This window comes from Electrona antarctica (genome assembly GCF_951216825.1).
Source record: "Electrona antarctica genome assembly, chromosome: 3".
NCBI classification, from domain to species: Eukaryota; Metazoa; Chordata; class Actinopteri; order Myctophiformes; family Myctophidae; genus Electrona; species Electrona antarctica.
The window spans coordinates 19,349,478-19,365,069 of NC_136808.1; the positions used below are offsets into that span (position 1 = coordinate 19,349,478).

The following is a 15,592-nucleotide window of genomic DNA, read 5'->3' on the forward strand; positions in this document are numbered from 1 at the left end:
GCAGCAATGTAGGTAACGACGATTGGTCGTTCTGTAGATTTTTCACTGCTAGTGTGAACACAGCTTAGCATTCAAGGTTTTTCATGCAGCCAGACTCACATTTGTATTGTGTCTCCCCATCTCAGGTCCAGTTGAAGTCTGTGGTGGAGGAACTGCCTGGTAAGATGGAGACTGTTCTGGCCGAGTCGGGCTCCAACTTCAGCGTGGGTCAGAGGCAGCTGGTGTGTCTGGCCAGAGCTGTACTGAGGAAGAACCGCATCCTCATCATTGACGAGGCCACGGCCAACGTGGACCCCAGGTACCACTAACTTAAACATGCACACATGCATACCATCTAGCCCCATGGTTCTCAAACATTTTCATGTGAAGGACCCCCACATACTGTAGATATCTACTATAATTTGTTGCGGTCCCCCCCCCATCTAAGAGTTGTCAAACATTGTAACAATTTTTCAAAAATGTTTGGCAAATAGCAAATCTACCAGCTCACAACATGTTGCACCGTGTTGCAACACGGTGTGTTGTGAGACATGCTACATTTTCAAATAGGCAGAGTGTAAAATTGGGTTAAAGTGGCTACACTGATGTTGATGCTATATTAAATGGTAAATGGTGCATTTATATAGCACCTTTATCCAAGGCGCTTTACATAGATTGTGCATTACATTCACCCATTCATACACCGATTGCGGCGGAAGCCATGCAAGGTACCAACCAGCACATCGGGAGCAATTTGGGGTTCAGTGTCTTGCCCAAGGACACTTCGACATGTAGACAGGAGGAGCCGGGATTCGAACCGCCGACCCATGGATCATTGGACGACCTGCTCTACCTCCTGAGCCACAGTATTAATCACACATTTAGCCGGGGCCCCCTGGAACCACGTCAAGGACCTCTGAGGGTCCACTATTATTATTAGCCAACCAGGTGGCTGGTCTTTTCCTTTCAGTTGATGCCATGTTTCCTGAAAGTGTGTGTTTTCTGCTGTCCTTCAACCCTGCAGGACAGATGAACTGATCCAGAAAACCATACGAGACAAGTTCAGGGAATGCACCGTGCTCACCATTGCTCACCGCCTCAACACAATCATAGACAGCGATCGAATCCTGGTGAGATCCTCTTCTCCACAGCAGCGGGGGAATAACACTTCACTTTTGCTATTAATCTATCTGTGCCAAAATGTTTACCACAACAGATGAATGTTGAAATGTTTAAAATACATACTCCCTCTACACAGCACAATGAGAAGGCAGAGATGAGAATAAAGTCTGTCCTTGTTGGTTTGGCGTTCATGTCATGTCTGTCCTCTGTTTCAGCAAAGGCAGAATTCAGCATCCACGTTGGGTGACACAGAATAGTTAATTGAGATAAAGCAGCACACAGTTGTGTGGAGGATAACCGTCTTTGACACATTGTCCCCAGGTGCTGGACGCGGGACAGATCGACGCTTACGATGAGCCCTATGTCCTGCTCCAAGACCCGGACGGTATCTTCTACAAGATGGTGCAGCAGACAGGCAAGCAGGAAGCAGCAGCTCTGATGGAAGCAGCCAAACAGGTGAGATAACCCCTACCCAGTGCTAAAACAAGCTCTACTTCTATGCTGTTTGGACCTGTGGCGATGCTTTGTATCAGTTCACCCCCTGTGCTGAGGCTCACTCAATCACATGCATGTGCACACATTGTTTCTGCAATAATTGACATTGTGCAAATGTAATTATCCTTGAACAAGTATTGGTATATGAAATGTATAGCATCTCAAACAGACCTAGAATAATAATAACAGAATAATCATATCTCATTTTCAGGCTTATGAAAACAGAAGCAGACCTACAGCTAATGGACATTTAACAACAGCTGAAGGCAACCTGGTGATCTTCGAGACAGCCTTGTAACCAGTGGCTGACAGACTCTTTTCCACATAAATGCTCCAAAGAAGAGTTTTTGCCTCTTGACATTGTGTGCCAAATCCACACGGATGGCAGTGCCTTCAATATTATTGCCTTGATACCCTTTGATTCACTCCACATAATCAGGAGAGAGCAGACGACAGGATCTGTTCACAAGATCTGGCCTATGATGTGGGCCATAATGGCAGGGCCGAATGTTTGTACATATATGCTGTAATTTATGACCATCTTAGTGAGTTTGGGTAGGTCTTTTTGTAAGACTAAGTGAGTTTGGATAGGTCTTTTGGTAAGACTTAAGTGTTAAATTGTTAACACTAGTTTATTTTTTCTATTTATTTTCCATATTTTATATTTATCCTGCTGGCAAAAGCCTCCTTGTACAGGAGAAATAGTACTGGAGGGCTAACAGGTGATTGTTTGTTAAGTGCCTTGACCAAGTGACTTATGTTATTTTGCAACCTATACAATACTGAAATTAATCTTCAATCCAATGCAAAGCAAGCTGCATAATGCCTTATTTTCATGTTATTTGTGAGTATGATATCATCCATATTTGTTGTTTTTCATTCGTATCAGACTTAATCCAGAACTAGGATTAGGATTAGGATACCCTAATAATTAGGGTATCAGCTGGGAATGCCCATGTATGGAACCTTTTCAAGTGATGTCACGATGACCTGGGCACCTGGGGGCTTGCCTGGGGCAGGCCTGATGGCACGTGGCGTCACGATGACCTGGGGGCTTGCCTGGGGTGAGCGACGGGGATTTGAGTTAGGTGACGTGTCAGAGTGACGGAGATTGTGAGTGAGGTGACAAAAACGCATGGTTTCATAGTTATCTGCGACCTCTGGTCGCAAAAGATTGGAGTCCCAGAGATAGAAATGCCATTAAAGCATGTCAAACTGGGGGTTGAAATTAAATGGGTTGAGAATCACTGCTAGAGCCGTAAAAATCTTCTCTCATGGGGGTCCCTGGCATATCTTTTCAAATGGGCGTCTGCAGGCTAATTAGTGTCAATTTGGGGGTCCATGACATGAAAAAGTTTGGGAACCACTGTTATAGACAATGCTGACATTTCCCTGATTAGTTTAGTTTGTTCTTGTGTATTTTTTGCCATTTGGAAATTATATGCCATTCATTTGGGCATTGTTGCACATAAGGTTACCAAATATTTCATGTTAGCACAATCTGTACTGTCTTTTGTGAATGAGTTGACTTGGGTTTTGTCAGTTCCCAGACGTTTCGGAACGTTGTAAAAGGGAGATTTTGCTTGTGTTTTGTGTTCTCACTGACACTGCCAATGAAAGGCCATATTTTTTGGATTTTGTAGGAGCAGGGAAGAAGTTTGAGGCATAAGGAATGGAGGCAAAGTGGCTGACTGAAATCAGCCTGTGCCCCCAGGGGTGTTTACTTGAATCAAATGCTTTTCTGTTGAGTCAGTCCTTTTTGATTGCCCCAGCTCCTTACAGGGTGCCTAGACTACAGGTTGATTGCCCCAGCTCCTTACAGGGTGCCTGGACTACAGGATCGAGCAACATTCCAGCATCCTGTCAGCGCCTAGAGAGCTGGTTGAGATCTCACATTTTTACTTTCTGTTCAGATGTTTAAGGTTCTCTGTGCATACATGCAATATCTTTGTTTGTTTTTTTCCAACCAAGATTATTTTATTGTATTTTGTCACTTATGTGTAAAATGCCTTATTATTTTCCTGCTGTTGTGACAGCGGATGTGTAAATATTTTGTTCAGTACACTGTTATATAAATCTCAGTGGCTATAGTAATGTGTGTGTGGTGTTTGTGTGTATAATGAATGAATGGAAAAGACACTGTATGTGTATGCAGATTTATCCCATCCCTTTGCTGGGCCACTCTTGTCTGAACATACTGTAGTTGCATGCCAGGTTTGGTCCTCAAAACTAGTGTCATTAACCTCCGTTTTGCATCAAAAAAGTTGGCTGGAATCCCTGACACATGATAGTGATACTGACCACGACACTGATATGATACCGACATAATACTGACATGATCTGTTACAAATAAACAAGAAGAGCTGTACCTGACAAGAGAAGTTACTAAATAGATTAAATATTTGAGTTTTTCGCCCCTGTCCGTCCGCCTATCTGTGGCACCGTTGGAATGATCGCCGTGAAACTTTGCATGCACACTCCCTGGATGCCAGTGCACATCGGGCTGTTTTTTTATATTACTAGTCTCCTACAGATTTTGTCCAAATACCACGCAACCCTGCTGAAAAAAAACAACAAAAACTGGTCTACCAGGCTGGTCTTGCTGGTTTGTCTGTCAGCTGGTCACCCAGTGAGGCTAAGCTAGATACTGCTGGTCTGCAAGCTCACAATGCGTCCCTGGCTTGTAGATCTACTATTTTCCACTACATGTTTTTACCAGCTGCTGTGTAACGGCTGAGCTGGTTTATGATCGGTCACTTTGCCTTTCTGTATTAGCAAGCTATCTTTCTCATTGGCTGCCGTATAGTGGCCGTACTAGCAAGCTATCTCTCTCATTGGCTGCCGTATTGCCTGCCTCATCTCTAGGCAACCAGTCAGACACTTTTGCCTCTATAGTCTACTTGCCCAAATGTGCTGACATCACATTTGTAATGACGGCTATGGCCGTTTTGAGCCCAAGGAGTGTTTTTGTGCAAAACTAATGCTTGGAATGGATTCAGCATCATGAAAACCCCCTAGTTTGACACATCACATGCTACATAAAGCATGATGAAATTCTTCTATAGGTTGTTAATGGTATGGTCACATTATGGCAATTATGAAAATGTCTCAACATATGCAAGTTAGCATCCGGCAGTTTCTAAATGCTGGGGACCCATACTCAACATTTCTAACATAAAACGTTGGTGTAGGCCTACTCAACATAGCCTGGCTAATAAGCCAGACTAATATCACACAACACTGTCGCGGCCAGACCGTAATCCGCTGGTAGGCAACTTTTTTTTGCCAACGGCTGATTCGGTCTGGTTTATTAACCAGGCTATACTCAACATGCCTGGGTTCACATTCTGGCAAGTGGACTACTAGCCAACCTCTCAGCCATGGGATGCTTCATGCTAGCAAGCAACAGAACAGAGTTCTGCTCTGGTTCTGCGTGACCCCTCTATCACATGGAACTATGTTTTTTGTGTCCATTTCACTAAGCCCAAAAAATAGTTCCAAGTGATAATAAAGGGGTCAAAGTTGAACGAAAGTTGCGCAGTATTTCAGAAATTGGTCAACAATACAAATTATGCTAGTTTTGTGGATTAATTTACTTTTAATGCATGGCCCAGCCCCCAGTGCGCCCCACAACATTTCCGGAACTAAATATTCACCAAAACCAGAGCAGAACTGCCACCACGTACAGGACTCGAGCAATCAATTAATACAGTTGCAACCTGGCAAGTATTTCATACAACAAGTTAAAAAATGGTGAACTATGCCTTTAATTGAATAATTAACAAGCCATCACCACTTAACGATGATTGACACCTGGCAATCCCCCTGACTCAGAGTGTGAACAGCATGGCAGCAGCGCTCCAGGACAGGTTCCCAGCGCTCTCTCTCTACTACCCGGTGTTTTTTATTTTATCATTAAGTCAAGTGGCTCGAGTTGGAGCATGAGTAAAACAATTCACTAACTGCATGAGCAGGCCTGCATATATTTTTCCACCTCCAGTGCGTTGGAATCCAGGGAGGAGAATTAAAACTGAGGAGGTGATTTGTTCGGAAGAGAATTTTCCTGTAGGCCTATGTGTTAGGAATTGGAGCTGATCTACATTGTAAAGTGGGACCCTAATCAACACACAGGTAATAGCCCAGAACAATGCACTACATGGGAATGCTTGACTGTCAGCAAGAGGATTACATTTAAAGGTGGTTGCGCACTGGACGCGTTTTTCGGAAAACCGACGGAAAACCGCCACTAAAAACCCGAAAACGCGCCCAGTGTGCAACCACCTTTACACTTGAAGAGGATTTCAATTTTCAAACACTTGATTAACACTTCACTTGATTAACAGCAAGAGGATCGTGGTCGTTGATACCAACATTGTCTCATCATGATTACCTCACCTTCTGACGTTTGGCAAAATACTTCAATTACCTCAATTCTTGACGTATTTCGGAAAAACGTCATGGCGTGACTTAAGTGTAAAAAGGTCACGCTCTGACGTTTTTTATTTTTCTGTCTAAAATAATCTGAAGCTATATTATTATAGCTATATTATTATTCATGTCATGTCATGACATTAGGACCTGGGAGCTGCCTGCCCAGACAGAGCCTCTATATTAAACTCCCGTGAGATCAATGAAGCTCACGTTTGTTCTCGTTCTGTCGTGTGCATGCATGTAGCGTCAGTGCCCAGCAGCACCCGTCGCGTCCGTGTAAATCAATTTACCAAGGTATGTTACAACAAAGGCTTACACATTGTAGTCTGTTGCATTTAGTATGATTTAGAGTTGTAGGTACTTATTGTTGTTGTGCTTCTAGAAACTGTTGGTGCTGTTGTGGGGCTAGGCTGTACAGAGCAGACTACACTTGGACCCAGTGTCCACACACACTATTTAACAGAACACAGGTATGAGTCTCACACTTCAATGTGGACTTTGGCATGCAACCACCTTATGTCATACTTTTAATTCACATATTTATTATGATGGGGAATTAATATTGTTTCTGTATTTCATGGTAGAACAATATCAGAACGGATCCAGACCTGGCTAGCCTGAATCCTGCCTGCTGGGTATAAGTGCCTTGGGCCTAGGAGGTAGGAAGTTTGCTTTTAATTGTTTCCATGCTCTACAGTGCCTCTAGTATTTTATATAACCTTATTGAAAGAAACCTCCTGTACTGTATATTTTACTGAATGACCGTTGTTACCCCCCTTCCCCACTTCTAGTGTGCTTTTACCTTTTGACTAACAGCAAGCGTTTGTGCGCAACATAAGCCGCAGTGCCATGATAGTTTGCAGTGATTTATATCTTATTCTCGTAGCAGTTTGCAGTGATTTATATCTTATTCTCGTAGCAGTTTGCACAATACACATTACACAATACACAATTGCACACATACAGTTTGGTCACATGTATTTGGAAGTATGAACCAGTTTAGCATTTTGCATGTCCACATGAGGCTGTTTACTTTTGTCAATGTAGGGTGTTCAGTGTACAAGTGGAATTAAGTCAGTGTATTGGGAAGTATGAACCAGTTTAGCATTTTGCATGTCCACATGAGGCTGTTTACTTTTGTCAATGTAGGGTGTTCAAATCGTAACTGTTTTCTCTATCTTGCAGATCTTGTCAAGTTACCATGACCAAAAGAAAAGCCTGTCCACAATGCCAGGAACCAAATGTGTCCAACAGAAAAACATGTAGTAAATGCAAAGGAAGCCTCCCAACTAAAGTTAAACAACAGAAGTTGTTGGAGAAGTTCAGCTGTGAGTGGAGTAGGGGTATCAAACAAAATATGAACGCTGCACGGGAGAAAGACAGAGCAGCAGTTACCGTAAGTAAAGCGACATTGTGTACTACTAGAAACTGTACACAACCTAGCCCTAGAATGTCTCTGTTGTTACATACAGTTGGTACAGTATTCCACATACAGGAGCTATAGATCAGTGTCATGATTTGCGGTAAATTGTTGGTTAAGCTGGGTATGGTAGTGAGTAATCATGTAGTGTGTGCTGACCATTAAACTACAGCAATGTTGCTTCTAAGATTATAATCTAGATGAGACTTGTGGCAGAACAATGTATGTACCAACTGCTTTTGTTAATTTCAGGTGACCAGACTTCATGCTTTAGGCTATCAACCACTTTTACTATACGGCACCAAGAAAAGTAATGGATGGGTTGCCAACATTGAGACAATGCTCCTGCCAAGCTCCCTGTTGAGCAATTTGCGGAGAATATATGAATTTATCCTGAACGGTAAGAACTTTTTTTTTAATCTCTTCTGAATTTTGAAATGCACATTTTGTCTTTGTACACACAAATGAAAGTAAACATGTTGACCAATCAAAACCACTACAGGTCCCACTGAGGAGCAGCCGTCACAGGACACAGAGAGTCCCCCAGAGGAGGAGATGATTGTACTAGATCTGATTGAAGTGGACCCTTCTGATCCTCTCCCTGGCCCCACTGTGCCTACACCTCTCTATTCTGCTTCCTCTCTCTGTGGTACAGACTTTGAGCCAGAGGGTTGCATCCTGTGAGTCTTCGTATGTATGCAACCACTTTCTCGAATCGTTCTCCCGAGTCTCTGCTTTTCTAAAATTAAAAACACAGGCTTTATTTTGTATAGTATACAAACTTAAAACAGACTGTGACAACCTATAGAATGTGCGCCTATATATCCCTCTGACAAACATCTGATCAACTATCTAAATTAGTGATGCACCGAATATTTGGCCGCAGAAAATATTCGGCAGAAAATGGCTCGAAGAATAGGCAGAAAATATATCACCTAATAGTGTATGCCAGGGGTGCCCACACATTTATGACGTGAGATCTACTTTCAAAATGACCAGCTCAACAAGATCTACCCACTGAAAAAATAAGTGTACCATTGCTGAAAATAGTTTAAATATATAATGTACCTGGGGGGGCTTTGGAATAGGGAGGGGGGAGACATAATTGTGATTATTATTTAAGTTAAGTTTTGCCATAACCTTTTATTTTGCCAAAAATCAGGTAGCTTTAAGGTACGGCCATGAAAGCAATGGTAGGAAAAAAGATATATAATATTAATCATATTCGGATATTCGTTTTCGGCCAACTGTTTCCTATATTCAGCATTCGGTTTCGGCCAAGAATTTCCCTTTCGGGGCATCCCTTATCTAATATTAAACTGAAAGGACCTTGCCGAGCCATGAGGCCCATAGGGCAGGAGCCTATCTCCTGTTTCTGTAGCGTGAGGCAGCTTGATGTACAAGTACACCCCCTGGACATGACGCTAGTATGTCGCAGGGACTCACCCCCAATCTAACCCTTGATGCTGAGTGTCAAGCAGGGAGGCACTGGGTCCCATTTTTTTTTTAGAGTCTTTGGTATGACCCGGCCGGGGATCGAACCCCGACCTCCCAGTCTCAGGGCGGACACTCTAACCACAAGGCCACTGAGCTGGTAAACTGAAAGGACAGTACAAGTCTTTACTTCCAACTAGGGTTGTCCCGATCCGATCACGTGATCGGAAATCGGGGCCGATGATGTCATTTTCAAATGATCGAAATCGGATCGGGAGCAAAGAAACGTGATCGGGACATCCCTAGTATCAATATTATATCCATATCATGACATTCTAGTGGATATTGTCTGTGATTTTGGATATTGTACTATTGTGATATGGTTCTATAAATATATAAATATCGGATCGGGAAGAATCGGTATCGGCAGATCAAATGATCGGAATCGGATGAGGAGCAATAAAACGACCCAATGTTAACAAACGATACAGTATATGACGCAAAATATAATAAGAAAGGTGTCCTTACAATCGCATAAAGTGAGGAGAAGAAGTAATGAGATGTATAAATCATTACAATCCCCTTTCTGTACAGTATGTATATATAAATATCTAATTTAATTTGTCTATACATTTTTTTTTACACAAAAAAAAAATACTTTTAATGAGTCATAGGATTTGGTTAGTGTTATTTTAATAAGCTGAATTTCCAATAGGTAATGTGCCTATGTATTTAACTGACAGTGTGTGTGATCATTTCCATGCTTTACACAGCAATGATTTTAAATTACCTGTAATGGAGAACATGAGCTGGAATTCCACTTTCATTTGCAAGCTTGAGTTTCAAGTAGCTGATTGTGTCAGTTGCCATGTCCACTTTGATCTCAAACTTTCCCTAAGAATAAATGTAGTGGATTAAGAGCTGTTCACATCAAACACGATAACTATAGCAATGTTTTGTGGGCGTCCACACAGACAAATAAATGGCATCAAGCATGTTAGAGCGGCGCCCATGCATAGAGGCAGGGTGGGAGAGAGAGAGAGAGAGAGATCTCCGCCTGACGCTGGTGCTGAAAAACACATCCAATAGGGTTCATCATCATCTAAATCAAACAGTGAGTCGGGATGCATTGGTGGGTCCTCTTAGTTGTTTCCTACATTTATTTTTTTAAATTATTATTATTATTATTATTTCAAAACATTTTCAAAAAACATTCCCCAAAAAGCAAAACCTTTCATGGGTTAATAACAAAATCCAATAATATTTTTCAGTAATGTCATGAAAAAATGAAAGATCTAAGAAATCTAAGAAATTCCATAAATAAGAACAAATATTTAAGAAGTAGTGAAAATAGCCGATCTGGTATTTTCACTAGTTTAGGTACCGGGCGAATATCAAATTGGGTCACAGGCTGAGTGAAAAGTTTGGGAACCACCACCGGTCTAAATCATTCAGCTCACCCTCAGCATCACGTGGCATCGAACAGTATCTTCTCCTCCCAAGACTTCAGGAGTTTCTTGCCTTTGCGTTGCAGGGGATTGCTTTAGGTTATGCTTTGGTGTAAATATCGCATACAACTCTGCTCCATTTTCAATGTGTCTGTCTTTTAAGGTCCCTGTAAATTAGAAACGTTGATTGACAGAAATTAGCACATGATGTTTGCTGTGAATACAAATACTCATCACATCACTACATAATCATTTGTCTGCTGTATTCCAGCCACATATCATAACATGGACCAGTTTTCACTTTGCTTTTGATAAAATGTTGTCCAAAGTTGTAATGTTGGTCAAACAAGATGTTGAATTGCGTTCGTAAATCAAGCTTTGATCATAAAAAAGCAATCAAAGTTGAGGCAAGGAAGCAACCAGGTGCTCGAAGGAGACGTGCAGGTATACGAAATATAATAGTAAAAAGGCGCTCCTGGGATCAATCGGGATAAAACATCTATAGAAAAAAGCGGACATCCGGGCACACTTAAAGGACCACTTCACCACTTTTCAACATCTCTTCATACAATTGGTCCTCACTAATGTTCATGATAAAACACCACCATTCTTTCCTACTCATTCTGTGTCTCATAGGAGGGCTTTGGGCAGTTCGGATACCCGTCCACCAGTGACATCATCATTAGGCAGATCTTTTTTTAAACAAGATTTGTTTTAAAATATATTTAGATTTTTATTATCGTGAGATCGATGGCTTCAACTTTTGCATTGCAACTTTTCAGGAAAAGAAAGCCTGCCGTTTCTATTAGCTTGGATTCACCATCGATGATGTCACTGGTGGACGGGTTTCTGAACTGCCCACAGCCTTCCTATGAGACACAGACTGAGTAGAAAAAAATTGTGGTATTTTATCATGAACATTAGTTAGGACCAATTATAGGAAGAGAAGTTGAAAAGTGGTGAAGTGGTCCTTTAATAGTTCAAAAGGAGGAAAACTTTATTAAACCAAAGATGTTTCGACCTACACCGGTCTTCATCAGGGCTAACAAAACACAGAGCAACAAACTCATAGGGCTGGAGACAGGTGGGGACCAGTCCAGCAAACCACTTAGAAACCGATCACGTGGTTCAGCTGCAATATCAAAGTTATTCAATGGCAGGTCATGCATGTCTTACATGAGTTGAAGAAAGGGTCATCAGTCAATGGCATCCCATCAACTGTGTATAGGCAGACACCTTTTGAATTCCCAACGTTTTCAAGGTGGCAGATCCTTAACATCAGATCTTCAATTGTGTTTTGTGCAGGGTCCATATCTGAGTAGAAATTAACCTCAGTATAACCACAACTGACTTGAGGGCATTTTCCACAGCAAATGTACTAGTAACTGTAACATCAATCACTCACAAACATACAGTAATGATATTCTATAAAGACTCTAAACACAAGAGAAAATACAAACTAGCTGGTGAAAAATATGAACATTACGGTGACTGCACTGCCGTCATAGGATTAGGATCACACACACACACACACACACACACACACACACACACACACACACACACACACACACAGAAAGAATATATTAATAATAGGCTTAATTTACTCACCCCGGATACATTTTGTTTCATGACAAAGGGGGTATCTGTAATGGATGCAAAATGACTCCCAAGATGTTTTTACCGGGGCTCGGATTCTTCCAATTTCGTCTCTCATTTTAAAGAAACGATTCTTCTCCACTTGGGTAAAGCCTGGAAATACCCATTTAAGTCACAATTATGCAAAAGCAGTTGCTGTTCCACTTTCTATTTGATATGCATTGTTTAACTAAAACTTTTGTGTGGTGCGGTTGTACTTTGGAGAAGGCATAGCCTATTCCTGTATAAATGTACTGGGTGGCAATAACAATGAACTTGTTTTGGAAGTTACCTTACATACTGACTGCAATGAAAGCCAGAGACAAAGAATGCTCTGAACTCCTAAAATGCTAAAATGCTAAGCTAAGAAATGTCGTAACTGCCATGACCAAATCCGCAAAAAAAAACTTTATCAGTGATAAAGCTGAGGAAAACAAAAACAATCCTCGGGAGCTCTGGAAACTACTAAACAACCAGCTAGGCAGAAACTAAAAACCAGGTTTACAAACATAAACATCAAATCGAACGACACCCTCATCACTGACAAACTTGATGTAGCCAACTACTTAAACATCTTCTTTACAAACATTGCAACAACGCTGGTGAACAAACTGCCCTCCCACTCTGGGCGCCTTGGTGTAAAGCACATCCAAGCCTTCTACAAAAACCTAGGTGTTTGTAAATATGATTTTAAGCTGACAATGGTAACAACTGAGGAGGTACTTAAAAAACTGAGTGCCCTTCAACCCCACAAGGCCACTGGCCATGACAATATTCCCTCCAAATTTCTCAGATACTCGGCCATCTCTATAGCTCCAATCATCACCCACATAATACACCTCTCCATCAAACAGGGACAGGTCCCCCAAGATTTCAAACTGGCCAAAGTAACCCCCCTGCACAAGAAAGGGAGCAAATTAGACCCCGGCAACTACCGCCCTATTTCTATTCTTAGCTCCATCTCGAAAATGATGGAAAAAATAGTCTATGAACAGGTTGAAAAGTATCTTGCCACAAAGAAATTTATGTATGAATTCCAATCTGGCTTCAGAACATCCCACTCCACTGATACATGCCTCCTCTATTTGAGCGACCACATCAAACACAAGGTGGATGCTGGCAAATACTGCGGCATGGTCATGCTGGACCTCCAAAAGGCTTTTGACACCGTGAACCACTCCATACTGGTTAACAAGCTAAAAGCAATTGGTTTTGATAGCACATCAGTGAGCTGGATGCAATCCTACCTGGAGGGGAGAGAACAGATGGTGGAGGTGAATGGAACACTGCCCCCCCCTCCCAGTGAGCTGTGGCATTCCATAAGGAAGCATACTAGGACCTTTACTGTTCCTAATATATGTAAACGACATGACATCAGCTTGTGACTGCAATTTGTTCCTGTTCGCAGATGACTCAGCACTGCTGGTCTTGGGCAGGAACAAACTGCAGGTTGAAAAGGCCCTCAGCTCTGAACTTGGTAGAATCTTACACCTGGGAAAAACTGAATCCATTCTATTTGGATCAAATAGTAATCTCAGCAAGGCAGATGGCTTCTTGGTTAGAGTGGGTGACAATATTATCACACGAAAAGATGAAATTACCTACCTAGGTTCCATCCTGGAGGCAATTTTTTTCGGTGATAAAATGGCCACCAACGTAATCAAAAAGGTCAACCAAAGAACAAGATTCCTATACAGGATCTCCTCACTGGTTAACAAAAACACCTTGAAGGCCCTAACAGGAGCCATCGTACAAGGTTTCTTCGACTACGCTTGCACCTCCTGGTACCACAGCAGTGACAGCACAACTAAGGCCCTTAAAACAAGGCTCCAGACTTCCCAAAACAAACTGGTCAGGCTACTACTTGGCCTCACTCCCCGAACCCACCTCACCGCTGCCCACTTTGACAGGCTGGAATGGCTTAGGGTTGACGACAGAGTACAGCACCTTGCAATGGGTCTGGTCCACAAGATTCGATACACCAACAAGATACCCATGTACTGTACCTGTCTAAATACTTCCTTAATGTCAACGACGTCCACACCCACAACACCAGAGGGAGTGCAACAAACCATGTGCAACCCACATTCGGCACAAACAAGGGACTAAATTAATTTCGCTCCTATGCCACCAAAATGTGGGACACCCTACCAACAGTCATTAAGACATGCAAATCCCTTGACTCCTTCAAAACTGCTCTCAAAGACGGACGGCTGCAATTCAAAACTGGCCCCCGTAAAATCTGAATCCCCACCCACCCCTGTTCCCCCTCACTGTATATGTTTCTTTTCCCTTTTTACCTCCTATGATGATTTCCTTTTGACTATATAGTTGTGTATATTCGTACGTCTCTAAATGTTTTGATGAATTGAAAATGGTGGGCCCTATTGTAAACAAGTGTAATGCTTTATGGTGTCGTCCACTCACTGTTAACAGTTTTTGTATTGAGTTGTACTTGAAATGTACTGTAATTCTGCAAACTGTTAATAAATCAATCAATCAATCAAAAGCTACCACATTTACAACTTAGATTTCTGTTTACTGCAGTAAAGTACACAAGCTGTAATTTCATAATAAGAGATGTTGGTTATTTTGTCACAAAAGTCATATTGACATTTTTAATTGAATGTACAAATTCACTAGCCTTGGATCAATAATGTTTTCTGTGTGACTCCATATTCCATATTAGATATTTATATATTTATTTTAAAAATAAATCTATGGCAATCTGATGAATTGAAAATGGAGGACACAATGGAAACACGCTATTGCTTTCTTTCTTTAATCCTCCTTTAATAGCAGAGCTTGTATTGAACTGTAATCTACTGTACTTATTCTACAAACTGTTCAAGTTTTCAATCAGTCTTGTTGATCCAATTAAAGCTACAAATTCACATGCATTTTGTACATTTATATCCAATAATCTTACCCATGTTGTCTAAATCTTCATCAGATACACCATCAATGAAATCTCGTTCATCTTTCACACCGAACTGAATGAATTGGTTGTAGTAAGACTCCAGTCTGTGACTTTCTAGTACGTTGTACATTATGGACCTGGTAGCCATCTGAAGAAAAGGTAAACAATAATTATGTTACCTCCTTGCAGTGTAGCCTCGCCATGTAGCCCCTCTCGGAACCCTCGTAAAAGGTTTCTGACATTTGGATGTTTACGGTAAACGTCCAAATGTCAGAAACCTTTTACGAGGGTTCCAAGAGGGGCTACCTCGCCATGCAGATGATGCAGTGAATGAAGGCTTGCGTATAATAACCTTTATCAACTTTAATGATACAGTATGTGTTACAGAAATGCCCATGAATAATTTTGCAACTGCGATCAATACATGTAACTAACCTTGCACTGCTACCATGCACCACCATACAGACCACGACGACCTGCAATCTGCTCACAGTTCATTTACTGCTTCCAACTTTTTAGGTAAAGGGGCGTGGCTTGCTTGGGGGGGGGGGGTAAGAAAAGAAAAATCATGTGCATTTCAGGAACATTTTGGAAGTAAATGGTCACATCGATTCATTGTCATCTATAGAAGTCCTAAATTGTAGTCAATTATGGAATAATAGCCTTACAATTTAATATTACACAATATTCTGGGAGGGGGATGGA

The 15,592-nt window shown here is 41.6% G+C and overlaps 1 protein-coding gene across 2 annotated transcripts in view; it reads left to right on the plus strand.

The window, feature by feature from the left end:
- Nucleotides 1–4,009, plus strand: part of LOC306920208 (ATP-binding cassette sub-family C member 4-like) — a 46,338-nt gene extending 42,329 nt beyond the window's left edge. The window contains exons 28-32 of one of the 2 annotated variants that reach the window (XR_013789625.1): nucleotides 126–298; nucleotides 1,004–1,109; nucleotides 1,423–1,557; nucleotides 1,808–3,394; nucleotides 3,435–4,009. Coding sequence is in view for 1 of the 2 variants with exons in the window: in XM_079496882.1 (XP_079353008.1) it covers nucleotides 126–298; nucleotides 1,004–1,109; nucleotides 1,423–1,557; nucleotides 1,808–1,894 (501 nt within the window). In the remaining variant the exon portion in view is untranslated. Of the gene's footprint in view, nucleotides 1–125; nucleotides 299–1,003; nucleotides 1,110–1,422; nucleotides 1,558–1,807 lie in introns of both variants that reach the window. The other variant, XM_079496882.1, reaches the window with a different exon arrangement.
- Nucleotides 4,010–15,592: the final 11,583 nt, after the last annotated feature.